The sequence below is a fragment of the Myotis yumanensis genome, unplaced genomic scaffold (assembly GCF_028538775.1).
Source record: "Myotis yumanensis isolate MYYU_CA2020_CCGP unplaced genomic scaffold, mMyoYum1.0.hap1 SCAF_10, whole genome shotgun sequence".
NCBI classification, from domain to species: domain Eukaryota; kingdom Metazoa; phylum Chordata; class Mammalia; order Chiroptera; family Vespertilionidae; genus Myotis; species Myotis yumanensis.
In genome coordinates this window covers 40,631,770-40,649,563 of record NW_027223761.1, presented here as the reverse complement: position 1 = coordinate 40,649,563, position 17,794 = coordinate 40,631,770, and the positions used below count along the sequence as shown (strand labels likewise).

General features: G+C 40.1%; 1 protein-coding gene across 7 annotated transcripts in view; it reads left to right on the top strand.

Moving 5' to 3' along the window:
• Window positions 1-17,794, top strand: part of LOC139017271 (tripartite motif-containing protein 5-like) — a 33,914-nt gene that overhangs the window by 11,764 nt on the left and 4,356 nt on the right. For 4 of the 7 annotated variants that reach the window (XM_070425445.1, XM_070425446.1, XM_070425444.1 and 1 more), the window contains 7 exons: window positions 6,302-6,781; window positions 7,912-8,007; window positions 8,663-8,893; window positions 12,801-12,823; window positions 14,001-14,101; window positions 14,371-14,397; window positions 14,652-17,120. In XM_070425445.1, the coding sequence (XP_070281546.1) occupies window positions 6,302-6,781; window positions 7,912-8,007; window positions 8,663-8,893; window positions 12,801-12,823; window positions 14,001-14,101; window positions 14,371-14,397; window positions 14,652-15,268 (1,575 nt within the window). In that variant the 3' untranslated portion in view covers window positions 15,269-17,120. Of the gene's footprint in view, window positions 1-6,301; window positions 6,782-7,911; window positions 8,008-8,662; window positions 8,894-12,800; window positions 12,824-14,000; window positions 14,102-14,370; window positions 14,398-14,651; window positions 17,121-17,794 lie in introns of those variants that run through there. The other 3 variants (XR_011472843.1, XM_070425447.1, XM_070425449.1) reach the window with 3 other exon arrangements.

The window sequence follows — 17,794 nt, the reverse complement described above, 5'->3', positions numbered from 1 at the left end:
TGTGCTTGTGTGACTTTTTTCTTCCCCACCTCAGGGAAGTTTTCTGATATTATTTCTTCAAATAGGTTTTCTAATCCTTGTTCCTCTTTCTGTTGTTCTGGCACCCCTATTATTCGTATGTTGTTTCATTTCATGTTGTCCCCTAGCTCCCTTAGGCTCTCCTCCTTTCTTTTAATTTTTTTCTCCAATTGCAGTTCAGTTTGGGTGTGTTTTGCTTCCTTGTCTTCTAATTCACTAATTCAGTCCTTCGCTTCTCCTAGTCTACTGTTGAAACTTTCAATGGTGTTTTTTATTGCAGCTATATCACTCTTCATTTCTTCTTGGTTCTTACCTAAGTTATTGATTTTTTCATCCATTTCTTTTTGATTCTTACATAAGTTGTTGATTTTTTTCATCTGTTTCTTCTTGCTTCTTGCATATGTTGTTGATTTTTTCCTCCATACGATTTATGCACTCTAGGACCCTTAATCTGAATTCTTTTTCTGTCATGTTGCATGCCTCTGTATCACTTAGTTGCTTTTCTGGCGAGTCCTCCTTTTCTTTCCTTTGGAGGTTTCTTTGTCTACCCATGTTTGATCTCACAGACATATCTAGATGTTGAATCATTCAGTGGCTGCTCCCTGGGTGGCAGTGGCTCCTTGGGCTGTGGTTGTTCCTTGGGCGGTTGTGGTAGCAGCTGCTCCTCAGTTGGCAGCAGCTCCTCTGGCGGGTGCTGTTCACAGCTGTGGTGGCTCTTCTGGCTGCTGGGGCAAGGATTCACACAAAGCTGCTGTTCCTCAGACAGAGGGTGTGGTGATCAGGAGGCTGCTGTTGCTTGGATCTGCTGCGTTGATTTAAAGGCACAGAATACAACACAACAAGGCACAATGTACCAGGCACTGAACACAAATGTATTTACGATATTAATATCCCCAAATAAAGGTGACCACCCGAGCAAAGAGAGTTAGGGGATATGGAGGAAAGAAGAGAATAAGATAAAAGAGAGAGAGAAAAAAAAAAAGGAGTGCAAAAATGTAATTGGGAATAGGGAGGGGAAAAAAAGTAAGAGAGAAAAGAGAGAATGAAGTAGAAGAGGGGAAGAGACTATTTATATGAGGAGAAAACTCTGATAGAACCACCACTCATCCCAACAAATTCCAGCAACAGATCCCTGGAGATGAACGCAAACTAAAAACAACCAATAATATCAAGCGAGGCAAGAGAAAACAGAAGCACAAAAGTAACTGGGGGCGCGGGGGGCGGGGGGGGCAGGTAGGTGGGGAACCAACAGAAAAAGAAAAAGAAAAAGAAAAACAACCTCACAAACAATCCTAAAAAAAACGTCAATATACTCAACATTCAAGCAAACAACAACAAAACAATAGAGAGAGAAAAGAAAAAAAAATTTGGATAGTGAAGAAAGATAAGGGAGAGGTGTATGAGGATTTAGAGCAGGGGATTGGAAATAAGATATATAAGTAGGGTGAAATTTTGACAGGGGGTAAAAAGAAGGAATAGGGAAAATCTAAAGCAGGAATAGGGTAAGAGAAACAGGACAATAAAAGGGGAAAAGTGAGGAAGAGGGTTTTAGCATAAAGGTAAAATTGAGGTAGAGAAAAATGATGCTAAAGGAATGATGAAAATAGAATGTAGAACACTAATCCCAAAATAAAATAAAGAGAAAATAAAATGACACTTTGAAATGGTAAAATGGTAGTAGTAATAATACTGGTTAAAAATAAAAATGTAGTAATTAAAAGGGTAAAATCAGGTGATGAAAAAAGAAAAAAATTGGTTTCTTAATTAAAAGGTGAAAAAAGAATAAAAAAATAAATAAAAATGTGCAGTAGTGAAGGTCCTTCGGTTCTTCTACTCTCCAGTCTGGCAAGCCTTAGTCCTGCCAGGTGTTTAGGAGAGTGTTGAATTTCCCTGCGATACACTGTTCCTCCGTGTTGTAAACCACAGTCCTGATTCTAAAGCAGGCCATATTTGTTTCCCAGACTGCCTTAATTTGTGTTTACAAAATAAAAAGAAAATAAAATGACACTTTGAAATGGTAAAATGGTAGTAAGAGTCAGTTTGTGGCTCAGTCTCTGGGTGGCAGTGTTTCTGGATTGACCTCTGAGGCTATAAGTCTTCTCTATCCAGGAGTTGGGTTTATTTTCCCTATCGCACTTAAAACTTGTTTGGGAGAGTCAACTTTCCTAGAACCTGTTCATTAGTCGTTACTCCCACTCTGTTTCCCAGGTTCCACAAAAGCAACTTTCCCCTTCTATCTTTGCCAGCTGCAAACTGTCTCCCAGCTGCTTATTAGGGCTGTATGTTACCTGTTTCAGCTTCTCACCCTTATCTGCTCCTGGACAAGGCACGAGACATGTCAGTCTATACCTCTGCCATTTTCTTCTCTCTATTTTTAATGTATACATGTACACTGATAGTCCAACAGAAAACTTTATGACTCCGTTTGATATTATCAGTGGGACTTTTGCTGCTGCATCACTGATGACAGAGATTTTACATCAGGTTTATATTTCGTGACCTTCAGAGGTATGCACGAGCTACTACTTATATCCGTCAGGCTACTCCTATTATGAGACTTAACAAAATTCATCACTGAGAACAAAGATTCACAATTGTAAATGGAAGATTATAAGAGAGGGTTTCGCGTGCCAGCAAAAGTTACTGGTGTGCCATGTTTGGCATGTGTGCCAGGGGTTGCCCACCCCTGTCTTATACTGTAGCCACAGGGCCATACCGAGTCCAGGTGGGAGAATGAGCATCACTATGTTTCCACTCTGTGATACCCTCTGGTAACTTAAGAAACATTCAAACCTGTGAGGAAGTTTTGTGTGTTTATTTAAGCCAAACTGTCCACAATGGCTGGAAATATTCTCAATGGTTTTAAATAATGCTCCAGAGAATGGCAGTTTTGCACCTTGGATTATAGCTTAGAATCAAAACAGAAGATATAAATGTGTTACATGAAATCCATTGGTGATAGATTAGGGAGGCTGAGGCAGAAGAAAGCAAAGAGGAGAGGGTATGGAACCTCTGGGATTGGAAAAAAGTAGAATGACAGACAATCTTCTTTTACTTAGGTGGGTGTAGGATAGTTAATAGTCAACAATTAGCTCAATAACAATTAGGTGATTTATGATCTCCATACTGTGGTGCATGTGCTTGAGGGGGTCCAAAAAAAAGGAAAATTGCCTTGACATTCCAACTATATGTTATTGTAGATGCAAAAGGACACTAGACAGGCTCAGTTAAAGTGAAGATTGACTTTGTCAGGCAAAAAGGCCAGCCTAGTATATGACTAACCAACAAAACTGCTCTTTCAGTTTAAAAAATTTTAATTTCAGACCATCCTCTGTGGTTACTTTCAGTCTCTGAATTTGCAAGGCTACCACACAGGCCTTTCCTGAGCTAGTCAGATTAGCATGTGGTCCTGTTTGTCCACACCTTTTTGAATGACCACCAGCATCATTTCCAATTTGGATGGTCATTACCATCTTGTGACCTGTGAGATATAAGCTGTCAGGGTCACTTTGCTGAGCTGGAGATATAGGACAGGAGGCAGGGCATGCTGACAATGGCTGCCTTAGCTGAACTATTAGGGGTGTTCTTCACAGTGCTATGGAAGGTACTTTATTTCTGTTATCTCAGCTTTTTAAGAAGCCAGACTTATTAGATGTGTGTGAAACCATGAAAGTTTATGTAAGCCTAGAGCTACAGAGTGCAAATTACATTGTGAAAGTCCATAGGCATGGCATCCATGGGCCATAAAGATACAAGGATGGTTATAAAACTCACAATCCCCTTATGAAAAATGAAACCTAAGCATATTAACTGGCATTTGAGGTCTATATGAAATCCACCTAAATCCAAATGCACTTTCCACATCAGGCTAATTTTGCTACCAACAATCTGGCCTTGTAAGGAAGCCGATCTTCTACTTTATTATGGCCTCATGAGGTTTCCAGACAAGAAAAACAAAAGAAAAACTTGTTAGAAATCTTATCCAATATTACCTTTCTAGGAAGAAAGAACCCAGGCCTGATGTTAATCTTTTGTTCTCCATAATCTAATCTAACTTTCAATCCTGTCTTCTTACCTCATCCTATGTCTTACTCATGACCTGCTTTCCATGTCCTTCATCTTCTTGTTCTGAAAGCTATCATCATCTCTCCCCTGGGCAACTGTAAGTGCATCCTACTCATCTTCCCAATTCCCCACTGGATCCATTGATTACTCCACAGCCCTACACTGGTGATTACTTTTCCTCTTGGCCAAGTGTTCCTAAATGTTAGCTAATTCACTAAGTGCCATAGGTCACTGCAGGCTCATGTGTTGCCAAAGGCCTAGCAGTTTTCTCACACGAGCCACACTGGCATTTTCCATCTCAGACAATGTGATGCATCTTCAATGAACGTGTCATTTCCTTTACCTAATAAATAAATTTTTTTTCTCTCCCATATGCCTTATTTCCTTCATCTTCCTCAGGTTTCAGTTCAACCCTTAGGTATTTAAGTTTGAATTGCTGGGTAACCCTTTATATGTACCAATAATTTGATTTCCCAACAACATGCACATCTCTCTAGTAGTGTTTTTCACATCAGCTTGTATATATACATACATACACACACATATATATATATATATATATATATATATATATATATAATTTAATTACTGTTACTTTCCAGGTGGATGTCAGGGTCACAGTGGTTTAAACTCACTGTTTAGACTCATTTCTGTGTTTGTGGGTATTAGTTTAATTGTTTGCATGTAATTCATAGTGATGAAAATTAGTTGAATGATCTTGCCTATTATTTTGAGATTTCTTTTGCAAGGCTGATATTTACTTCACCTGTGTTTCTATTTTTTCAGATATGTGACTTGTGTGATCCTATGAACATCTTTATGCTATCTCCCTCCCCGTCATCAATATGCATACACATCATTAGGCTCCTGTCAATATCCTTGGCATATTTCCAGGCAAACATAAAATTTTACTATTTATCCAACAAGACTCCCCAGAACCTCCTAAGTTACCTATTTTGTCTTTAATTAACCATGTAAGGTAGGAAGGGGGAGCCTGAACACATTAGCATCATTGCAACTCTGTAGTGAAAATAAATGGTCTTTGTAAATCACTCACTAACTTTATGTACACATCTGATAATGGGTTTGCTCATGTCATTTACACAAACACATTGTCACATATTATCTATACTAATAAAAGCGTAATATGCTAATTAAAATGGATAGACAAGACATCTTCTGGACATTCTTCCAGACAAAGCCACGGTGGTGGGGGCCAAGGCAGAGGTGGTTAGGGGCAATCAGGCTGCCAGGTGAGAGCTGTTGGGGGCGATCAGGACAGCAGGGGAGAGCACTAAGGGGCAATCAGGCAGGTAGTGGAGTAGTTAGGGGCATCAGGCAGGCAGGAAAAGTGGTTAGGGGCAATCAGGCAGGCAAGCAGATGAGTGGATAGGAGCCAGTGGTCCGGGATTGCAAGAGGGATGTCTAACTGCCGGTTTAGGCCCAATACCCAGAGCAGGTCTTTTTGACAAAGGGACATGGAAGAAGATTGTTAACCGAAGGATGAAAGTGAGTCCTACTGATACCAGGATAGCAATGCCTGATGAAAGAACAGGTATAAAAGCCCAGACCTAAAATTGGTTTGGAGATGTGTTTGTCATAGGAAATATTAAGCTGGAGAGATGCTGGGTCACACAAACATCTTTTGTTTGTAAAAAAGGCCTCAGGCCATCCTTTGGTTTAGTAAAAGTAAATGACAATAACAACCATTGCACAGATGAAAATGTTAAATAAAAGTATTTAAAATTTTTATGTGCCTGGCTGGAATTTCTTAGTAGAGTGTTGGCTTGTGCATGGAAGGGTCAAGGACACTTACCAAGGTTGCAAGTTTGATCACCACCCAGATTTGTGTACCTGTGGCAGACAACCAATTTATCTGTCTCTCTCACATTCATCTCTCTCTCTCTCTCTCTCTCTCTCTCTCTCTCTCTCTCTGTATGTGTGTGTGTTTCTTTCTCTTCCCCTCTCTCCCTTCCACTCTGTCTAAAAATCAATGGCAAAAAAAAAATCCTCAAGTGAGGATTAACAAAAAAATTAAAATAAATAATATTGTTACAAATAGTCTTTTTTTCTAGGTCATCATGCTCCTTCCCTTGTCTCTCTACCTTTTATTTTTTGTCCTTTTACATCCATTCTTGCTCCATCCTTCATTTCTACACAATTAGCAACATTTATTCCTACCATTCTTACTCTGCCCCCCTTTAATCTTTCCAATCAGGCAGAGGTCAGTGAGCAACAGGAGCCTCAAGTCAGGAGAGAAAGGAGCAGGGGAGCAGCTGTGATGGCTTCAGGAATCCTGGTGAACATCAAGGAGGAGGTAACATGCCCCATCTGCCTGGAGCTGCTAACAGAACCCATGAGCCTGGACTGTGGGCACACATTTTGCCAAGCCTGCATCACTGCAAACAACAGGGAGTCCATGATCTGCCAAGAGAGCAGCTGCCCTGTGTGCAGGATCAGTTACCAGCCTGACAACCTGCGTCCCAATCGACATGTGGCCAACATTGTGGAGGCCCTTAGGGAGGTTAAGTTGAGCCCACAGGAGGAGCAAAAGAGAGATCTCTGTGTGCAACATGGAGAGAAACTCCTGCTCTTCTGCCAGGAAGATGAGAAGATCATTTGCTGGCTTTGCGAGCGGTCTCGAGAGCACCGTGGTCACCACACCTTCCTCATGGAGGAGATTGCCCAGGAGTACAAGGTAAGAGACCAGGATGGAGGAAAGACAGGCAGAAAATAACACTTGATGGGAAATCTCAACTTTTGTATTTGACTGTAATTATCTTGCCACCACAGTACTGAGGCCTGAGATCACTTTTCTTCCTATGTTCACCTTCCAAGGCCTGAAGGACATTTCTATACAATCCACACAATTACAAATTGTTAGCAGACTCTAAAGGAGAGTAGGTATTTTCAGAACTTGTGCAAATAGGTCAGTGATGGCGAACCTATGACACGCGTGTCAGAGGTGACACTCGAACTCATTTTTTTGGTTGATTTTTCTTTGTTAATGGCATTTAAATATATAAAATAAATATCAAAAATATAAATCTTTGTTTTACTATGGTTGCAAATATCAAAAAATTTCTATATGTGACACGGCACCAGAGCTAAGTTAGGGTTTTTCAAAATGCTGACACGCCGAGCTCAAAAGGTTCGCCATCACTGTAATAGGTAGAGGTTTGGTGCACAAGCAAAGCTGTCATCATCCCTTTAGACATGAGGGGTAACTGGAAAGCTGGGTGGATGGAGACCTAAGTTCTTTCCTTACTACAGGATCAAGCATTTTCTTCTTGGTCAGTGGTTCTCAACCTTCCTAATGCCACGACCCTTTAATACAGTTCCTCATGTTGTGGTGACCCCTAACCATAAAAGTATTTTCGTTGCTACTTCATAACTGTAATTTTGCTACTGTTATGAATCATAATGTAAATATATGATATGCAGGATGTATTTTCATTGTTACAAATTGAACATAATTAAAGCATAGTGATTAATCATAAAAACAATATGTAATTACACATGTGTTTTCCGATGGTCTTTGGCGACCCCTGGGAACGGGTCGTTCGACCCCCAAAGGGGTCTCAACCCACAGGTTGAAAACCACTGTTCTAGGGCAAAGAGAACCAGTCTTCTCTTGACATAGTAATGGTGACTCCTATCATCTGAGTCTTAAAGAACACCTAACCACTTCAGGTTTTCTTCAAATCACAGATTCTAATGGTCATTTTATAGTTTCTTTAGAGATGAACCTGATTTCTTCCCATTAAACCTCCCTTATGATGAAGAGAGAGCCCATAGCTTAACCCTGAAGTGATTCCTCTCCCATAGGAAAAGCTCCAGGCAGCTCTGGACAAGCTGAGGGCAGAGCAGCAGAAAGGTGAAAAATTGGATGATGACCTTGAAGAAGAGAGAACTTCCAAGAAGGTAGGAGGAGACTCTGGTAATTAACCAAGAATCTGGGCAGGACTTTGGGTTTTAGTCACAAGGAGCTCCCTTCCTTCTTGTTTTCTGACAGTTGATATGTCCAGAGTCATTGATCAGCCATTCTCTATCCTTTCCCTGGTAGGGATAGGGCTGGAAATAAGCATGTCACAAAAATAGTGCAGATATTTGTAGGTTAGTTATTCCCATAGATAGACTCTCTGGTGAGGATGGTAGTGAATTTTATATTTGTTTACCTTTGTGTGTGTGTGTGTGTGTGTGTGTGTGTGTGCCTTTAACTCTTCCAGGGAAGACAATTGCCAATGGTTCATGGCTCTGTCCCAGGAGCTCAACGTAGGCTGCAGGTGGGGTGGGATGAGGAGTAATACATGGAGGCATGATTGTCCTGGGCAGCTCTGTGAGAGCTGAGCCACACCCAGGTGTCCCATTTTGGTTCAGGGTTGGCCTCAATAATGTAGACATGAGGGCATTATTTAGGAATGTGATGAAGATGAGATAATAGGGATAATCAGCCTCCTCAAGAATTGCTCTCCTGCTTCCATCTCTCTTCCCTCTGAGAACATCTAAATCAAATACTTACTTTTCTGGATCTCACTCTGCCTAATAACCTGAGTTCCTGTCTTTCTCATTCCTGAAGGATCAAATAGAAAATGAGTTGAAAAATGTCCAGGATTGTTTTAAACAACTGAGAGGTATCCTGGCCAGGGAGGAGCAAAAGGAGCTGCAAAGGCTGGAGAAGGAGGCGGCAGAGAATCTCGATGACCTGGCTCAGGCTGAGAGTGAGCTGGCCCAGCAGAGGAAGTTGTTGAGAGATCTCATCTCAGATCTGGAGCATCGGTTGCAGGGGTCAGCAGTAGAGATGCTGCAGGTAAGACTTAGAAATAAGCCCCAGCATCTGGACTTAAGGAAAATCAAGACTAAGTTCCCTTCTCTGCTGTGTGGCTGTGTTGTTTGTGGTGTTGACACTGAGGTTCCATTGGTCTTGCAGTGACCCTTCCCTGCATCTGTTTCAGAGGTTATTGGAATTGTTGAATGCATGAACAACAAGGAAAAATCTGGTTCTTATTAATGTATCAATTTAAGTATAAAATTGACTGTGAAGAGAAGATTCCTTGTACTCTGTAGGCCCCTGTGTCTGTGATCTAGCCTAGAACTTTATTCAGGTATCTCTTAAGGATACAAGAGTTGTTTTTCTTTTTAGAATAAGTTGAAATTTTTCTGTTCCTTCTGAATTTCCTGAATAAACAATTGTGAAGGATTGGCATTATTTATTTTTTAATTATTCAGTAGATTTACCAGTGAAACCATCTCACTCTGGGCCTTTATGTTAATGGAAAAGTTTAAAATATTTTTTTTACTTGTATTAGGTTTTCTCAGGTTTTTTATATTTCTTGAGTCAGTTTTCGGTAATGTACATCTTTGTAGAAATTTGTCCATTTTAAGTTGTCAGGTTCATAAGCATGAAATTAGTCATTATTTCTTAGAATATTTTTCATTTCTACAATATTAACAGTAATGGCTCCTCTTTTATTTCTGATTTTGTGATTATTTTTGGTCAAGTAAGTTATAATTTGTCAAGGTCATTGACATTTTTTGGTTTGTTTGTTTGCTTTTAATATATATTTATTGATTTTAGAGAGAAAGGCAGAAGGAGAGAGAGATAGAAACATCAATGATAAGAGAGAATCATTGATCAGCTGCCTCCTGCATACCCCCTACTGGGGATTGAGCCTGCAACTGGGGCATGTACCCTTGACTGAAATCGAACCCAGGGCCCTTCAGTCTGCAGGGCAACGCTCTATCTAGTGAGCCAAACTAGCCAGGGCTCATTGATATTTTTTAAGAATAAATTTTACTGTGTTATTATTTATTAATTTATTATTTATATTTAACCTTTCTATACCACAGGTTTCTACTCTAACTTATATAGTTTCCTTTTTGAGTGTATATAAATGCACATTCATATATGAGAGTGTGTATGTGTTTGTACATTGAATTTAATTTATTGTTCTTTTTTCAGTTTCTTAAAGTGAGAATTTCTTGGGTTTTTTTTTGTTAATCCTCACCCTAAGATATTTTTTCCATTTACTAGAGAGAGCAAAAGGGAAGGAGAAAGGGGAGAAGGGACAGAGTGGGAGAGAGAGAGAGAGAGAGAAACATTATGTGAGGGAGACAGATTCATTGGTTGCCTCGGGCACACACCCCAAAGGAGGCCAGGGATCAAACCTGCAACACAGGTACATGCCCTTCACCAGAAATTGAATGTGGGTGTCTTTGATCCTGGGGCCAACACTCTCACCACTGAGCTACACCAGCCAAGGCTTAAAGTAGGAATTTTGACCACTGACTTCACTGACTTTTCTCTTATAATTTTTAATGTTATAAATGCATTGGTTTAGCTGTATCCATACTTTGGGATTATTTACTTATTTGTTTTTATTGATTTCAGAGAGAAAGGGAGAGAAAGAGAGAGAGATAGAAACATCAATGATGAGAGGCAATCATTTATTGGCTGTCTCTAGCACGCCCCCTACTGGAGATGGATCCCGCAACACTTATGTGTGCCCTGACTGGGAACTGAACCTCATCCTCCTGGTTCATAGGTCAGCCCTCAAGCATTTAGCCCCCACCTGCTGGTCCTTGTTATTATGAGTCAATTTAACATTTTTTCAGATTTTCTTTGTTATTTTTATCTGAACCCTTGAAATATTTGAAATGGTGCTGTTTAATGTATAAACACTTGGTGATTGTTTCACTTTTCCTTCTGTTGTGTATCTTAAATTTAATTCCTTTCTAATCAGAAAGCATATATTTTATTATTTCAATCTTTTAGATGTATTGACATTGGCTTTATTGACTAAAATATTATTTGAAAAGAATGTGAAGTGTATATTGATTGGATGAAAGGGTCTTTAGTTGTCAGGTGGAACTGGTTTACAATGTTGGTCATGTCTTCTACATCATAATGATTTTCTTATTTACATTTTTGCTTTTTATTTTCTCCTTTTCTTAAGTCTCTTTAACCTTCCTTATAATGCTGATTTGGTGGTGATTATCTCCTTGAGCTTTTTCTTATCTAGGAGCTCTTTATGTCACCTTCAATTCTAAATAATAGCCTTGCTGGGTAGAATAATATAAGTTGTAGGTCTTTGCTTCCCATCACTTTGAATATATCATGCCACTTCCTTCTGGCCTGCAAAGTTTCAGTTGAGCAATTAGTTGGGATTCTTAGGGAGCCCCCTTATAGATAACTAATTGCTTTTCCCGTTCCACTTTTGAGATTCTTTTTCTTGGTATTTTTCTCACAGGGTGTTTTTTATGCTTTGTATCTCCTATTTATGTTTCCTGTCTGTTTGTTGAAGTTCTTAGTCAGGTAATCTATTCTTTCCCTACTTTCATTGAGCATCCTTATAACCAGTGTTTAGTGTTTTGCATTTGGTAGATTGCTTTCCTCCATTTTGTTAAGTTATTTTTCTGAAATTTTGTCTTGATCTTTCATCTGGGACATGTTTCTTTGTCTCCTCATTCGGCTGCCTTCCTGTGTTTTTTCTATGTGTTTGGTATATCTGCCACATCTCCCAACCTTGGAAGAGTGGCCTTAGGTAGCAGGCTTCCCTTGGGGCCCAGTGGTGCAGTTTCTGTGTTCAGCTGAACCAGGCTCTCTAGGGGTGTCTAATGTTTGGGTTGTGGGTGCTTTATTGTTGTAGTTGAGCCTTGATTGCCATTGGCACATCAGTGTGTGAGATTGCCCCTCAAGCTGAGTTGGGGTCCCATTTCTTAATCTACACCTGTGGGTGTGGTACCAGCCAGTTTCATTTTGCCCCTCCTATCAGCCTTGTGGTAATTTTTTAAAAAAATATGTGTTGATTGATTTCAGAGAGATAGAAAGGGAAAGGGAGAAACCTGTGATGATAAATAAGATTAGATGACTGAAAATAGTTAAGAATATGGAATGAGCTGTCTTGTTAGTGCCTGAAATGCAGTAAATATTATAGTGTTTAGAATAGTGACCAAGTGGATATTGGTAACATGGACAAAGGTGTATAGAAGAGGAGGAAATTTCTTTGTTGAAAAGTAAGTTACATAGCAAATATCCTAAGTTACTGGTTTCTGTGGCTTCTTTACTAAGCATTATAATAAGCTGCATTTAAAAGACAAATCTGAGCAATATTAAAGACTTGGAAATAAATTATAAATATATGTGTTTGAATTTTAGGGTGTGGATAAGATCAATTATAGATAGTGGGTGAAAAATAAGAGACATTTGAGAAATGCCTCCATTAATACACTTGTTTGCTTGTACACTCAGCAGAAGCCATGTGAACTTTTGAGGAAACTATCACTACTCATCTTTGTTTTTACAAATTATGGCAAAATGTCTGACAAATAATAGTACACCACTTTACATTTGTGTTGAATAAATGAACAAACCATGAAATATTCAAATCATCTCACGAGGAGTCTTATGAACATGGGAATATATCAGGGGCCTCATATTTTTCTCATAAACATGTCTCATCTCCAGGTACTGGAAGCTCAAGCTGTGTTGGCACAATGGTCAAAGCTGTTTCTATATTTTAGGGACACATACAACTATAGATGAATATTCCAAAATGATTATCCTGGGTCTTATCTCTATAATTTTGCTCTCACATTAAGACCATCTCTATTCCCACCAGATCAGGTGGGGAGTTGGGGAGTGGGAAGATGTGTTGAAGTTTTGTTAGTGAAAGAGCTTATTACTTCATGACTTATAGTTTCTCTTTCCTCCCTAGGATGTGAAAGACACTATGGAAAGGTATGTGTGGAAGATCAGAGATGGTCTTTTTGTGCTGTAAAAAGTAGTTTAAAGCCATTAAAGTTAGAATAAAATGTTGCTCAGGGCAGACAAATTTAGATGTAGTTTTATCTTAAATTTCTGTTCATACATGGTTTGTGTATTCCATATCTATTGAGAATGAACCAACATTTATTTAGGCAATTTACTTGGAAGGAGTTGCAGAGTATGGATTAGTACCAATTGAACATCAGATGTTTCAGTACCAGACCCATCTGACTTCATAAATTCTATGCACTCATCATGCCTGTATCTAACTCAGATTTCCACATTTCATAGGTAATGTATTCACTGTGGGAATGTCATGTCTTCTTTACCTCAGAGGCACCCAGAATTTGAGACAACTCCTTTATATTTAAATGTCTTCTTTGGGAATAGAAGATATGGTTCTCTTTATTTTCCAACAGCCGACTTGAATATCAAGGAATATTTTGACCTTGGGGAAAACCATTGACCCATCTTGTACTATATTTTAAAATTAGAATGGAAGGACATCATCTTTGTATCTAAATCTGAACACCTACTTGGCTGCACTAATCTCTTCCAAGCACATGAAATTCAGACCACCATTAGTATCATATTTACAATGTCTTCTTTTCCAAGGGTTACATTTTTTCCCAGAAAACTGAAATCGCAGATGTAGTTCTGGAGGCCTCCCTACAGGGCAGTGGAACTTAAACATGTTCAGCCTCCCCAGACAATATTCCCACACTTGACATATCTCAAACATAAGCAGCCATGTTCACTTTCTTTTCATATTGCTGGGAGACTACATCCATGTCATGACATTTCCTTATACTAATTTATTTCAAGGTACTAAATTTTGCATTTTAAAGAAATTCACTATGGCGTATAATTTCACATGACTTTTAGGAGTTAGAAAGAGAGAGAATAGTCATTATTGTGAAAGGAATAAACTACTTCTGAGAGGTCAATGCCTTTCCAAGGGCAGATAGCAGTCAACTGGGAAAGTGGATTGAGCACATTTCTTCTGGTGCCAAGGTCAGAAATCTAGTCTGTCCTGTCTGAGAGGTCCATGAATGGGGGCTCAAGTACTCCTTGGGGTGAGTAGATAAAAATCAGTGGTTGTGAAGAGACAAAAATCCAGAGGTGTGTGGATCTATTTTGTCATCCTTAGGAGTAAGACCTTCACTCTGAAGAAGCCAAATACTCTCCCCACGAAGCAAAGGACAATGTTTCAAGCTCCTGACCTGAGAGGGGTGCTGGAAGCCTTTACTGGTGAGGAATGCCAGAGCAATGGGTGGCTGTGAGATTTTTGTTATGGGTTGAAGGTCAGGTTTTAGGTGTAGATAGAGGAGACAAAGGAAGACAGATATTATATGTTGTTGACGTATTCAATGGGGAGTGGTCAGCTGTCTTGTTCACTTCTCATTCTTCCCTGTACTACTATACATAGACCCCAGTCTTTCTCTGATTTGGAGAGAAATTGGATGTTAATGTAGAATCTTTTGCCTATACTTAATGTTATGGATTTTTTCTAATTTCAGAACTGGCAGAAGCACGACGCTATTGGGGTAAGGAGAAATCACAATATCATGAAGCCACCTTGTCCTCATCTTTTAGTATTTGGCATTGTCTATTAGGTCTCATGTATAAATCCATATTTTCCCTCCCACCACACACATACATATTGTATTTCTGCAGTGTGTACTGCTCTTGAAGAACCAAACCAAATTCTTCCCATTTCCCACTCATTTTATTCTCAACACCTCTCTGACAATGTCACAAATACATCATATTCCTCACCAACCCTATAATTTTTCTACAGTACACGTGACCCTGGATCCTCCCACGGATAAATCAAATATTGTCATTTCTGCGGATCGGAGACAAGTGAAGACTGTCTTTGATTTGAGAACACATTATTTGCATCAGAAAGGCTATTATGAGGATTATGGTGTCCTGGGGTCACCTCCTATCACATCAGGAAAACATTACTGGGAGGCGGATGTGTCAGATAAATATGCCTGGGTTTTGGGGGTGTATGGTGAAAAATGTCCTGACTCCAATATGATGGATTTTGTAAAACAAGGTAAAAAACGTATTATTATAATACGGGGTAAAAAACATCTGCATGTTTTCTCTAAATATCAACCTAAATATGGCTACTGGGTTATAGGGCTGGAGAACCATTCTGAATATAAGGCTTTTGTGGATTCTGCCTCCTCTGACTCCACGACCTTAACCCTGTTCCTGAGTGTTCCTCCCCGTCGTGTTGGGGTTTTCCTAGACTATGATGCTGGCACTGTCTCATTTTTTAATGTCAATAACTATAGGTCTCTCATCTATAAATTCTCTTCATGTTCCTTTTCTCAGATAATGTTTCCGTATTTCAATCCTATGAAATGCACTGCCCCCATGACACTGTGTTCTCCAGGCTCTTAAACCTCTTACACCTTCACCCACTTCTCTGGAGTGCCTCTTGCCTTGGGTGCATCTAATGAGTTGAGCTTAACATTCTCACCATCTTTTCCATGCTCTTTTTTTTTTTCAGTTTGAACACCCTTCATTCATCAATAGGGTGTACAATTTGCCCCATGTCATATTTTCCCAAAACTCTTTTTTTAAAAAAATATATTTTATTGATTTTCTACAGAGAGGAAGGGAGAGGGATAGAGAGCTAGAAACATCGATGAGAGAGAAACATCAATCAGCTGCCTGCTGCACGTCCCCCACCGGGGATGTGCCCGCAACCAAGGTACATGCCCTTGACTGGAATCGAACCCAGGACCCCTCAGTCCACAAGCTGACGCTCCATCCACTCAGCCAAACCAGCCAGGGCCCAAAATCTTATTTGCATTCATAGACAATCCTAATCTTGAGTTTTATCATCTCAAGGAAAATGACTAATGCCTCATAAAATAAAAGACATGTATGGAGGTAACATCTCTACCAAATTCTACAATCCCATGTCCTCTGCCCTTGACTGAGAAAATGAAGGAAAGCTTTTCAACAACTTTTATTGAAGACTTGAATAGAAGTCATTCACTACAGAGTGAATCCTCAGAGGTCAGTCTGTTTACCCATGATGTTTGTTATTCATCAAGGAGTGAAGAAGAAAATATTAAATGTGGGGTTTTAATTGATTTCTGAGAGAGGGAAAGGGAGAGGTAGAGATAGATAGAAACATTAATGGGAGGGAAACATCAAAGGGCTGCCTCCTGCATGTTGCCTACTGGGGATTGAGCCTGCATCCAGGCAATGTGCTCTGACTGGGAATTGCTCCAGCGACCTCTTGGTGCATGGGTCGACGTTCAACCACTGAGCAACATCAGCCAGGCAATAACAAAATACCATAAACTAGTGGCCAGGTGCACGAGATTCTTGCACTGGGGAAGGGAGGGGTCCTTGCACCCTCTCTCAGTCAGAGATCCTGGGGGGGATGTCTGTCTGCTGGCTAAGCTGGCAATCAGACATCCTGCTTGCAGTCCGGGGCTCTCTCAGTCCAGGACCCCTCACTCCTTCCTGCCCTCCTGCAGCAGAGGCAGGAGAGATTCCCACTGCCTCTGCGCTCACCAGCTGTGAGCCCGGCTTCTGGCTGAGCAGCACTCCCCCTGTGGGTGTGCACTGACCACCAGGGGGAGGCTCCTGCTTTGAGCTTCTGCCCCCTGGTGGTCAGAGTGCATCATAGCGAGTGGGTGTTCTGCCACTCAGTCGATTTGCAAATTATGCTTTTATTATATAGGACGAGAGGCCCGTTGCAAGAAGATTTTTGCAAGAATAGGGCTTCACTCCTGCCTCTGCTGCCAAGGCTCCCTCCCGCCTCCTGCTGCCTCAGGCATCCTCCTGCCACTGCTGCCACCACCATTGCCCCCGCCACCCCTGCCTCCTGCCATTTTCCATCGCTGCAGCCAATGCTGCCTGCTGCCCACCCCCCACCCGCCACCTCCCACCCCCGCCTTTGAAGTCTCATGTTTCAGATCCCAGGTAGATATCTATGTGCTGCTGTCTAGAGTGCTGTTTAGAGTACTCCAGCTCTGCAGTGATAGACAAGACTGTGTGTATGAGTGTGTGCGTGACTGAAAATTTTATTATAAGTCTGGTGTTACTGCATATTAGCCTTGATCAAGTAATCTGAATTATACATACTCAGTTTCACATTTCTAAAATAATATGAAATTTACCTGATGTATTATTGTGAAAATTAAACCATGGAATATTTTCAATAATTTCTTTCATGGCTAGCACATAATTAGTCATCATGTATGGTGTCGATTCATTTTTATTTGCCTCTCACTGTGACTGAAATAAATGATTTTAAGAATACATATTAGTTTTCTTTCAACTTTACTATTCTTGTTTTGATTTAAGGAATAAAAATAACTTGATGAAAGAATTGTGAAATCTAATGAACAAAATAATCTGATGAACAAAATGGAACCAGAAACTAGGAACAGACTGGCAGGTACCTGAGGGGAGGTGGGTGGGGGTGACTGGATAAAGAAGGTAAGGGTGTTAGCTAAAGAACACATATGTGGAAAAACCGGTTTCACTCAGTGGATAGAGCATCGGCCTGTGGACTGAAGGGTCCCAGGTTCGATTCCAGTCAAGGGCATGTACCTGGGTTGTGGGCACATCCCCAGTAGGAGATGTGCAGGAGGCAGCTGATAGATGTTTCTCTCTCATCGATGTTTCTAACTCTCTATCTCTCTCCCTTCCTCTCTGTAAAAAATCAATAAAATAAAATATATTTTTTTTAAAAAAGTACACATATGCATACATACCCCATGGACATGGACAATAGGCTTGTGAAGGCCAAGGGACAATGTCAACATTAAGAATTTTTAATGAAAAAAGTTATTATTCACAAAATGATGTAAGTGTAAGAAGTACAATTGTGGGTTTTCTTAACAGTGTATTGTTACCCAGTTCAGCCTTACTTTTTCAGTGAGGTGCAAGTTTGCAGGAAGA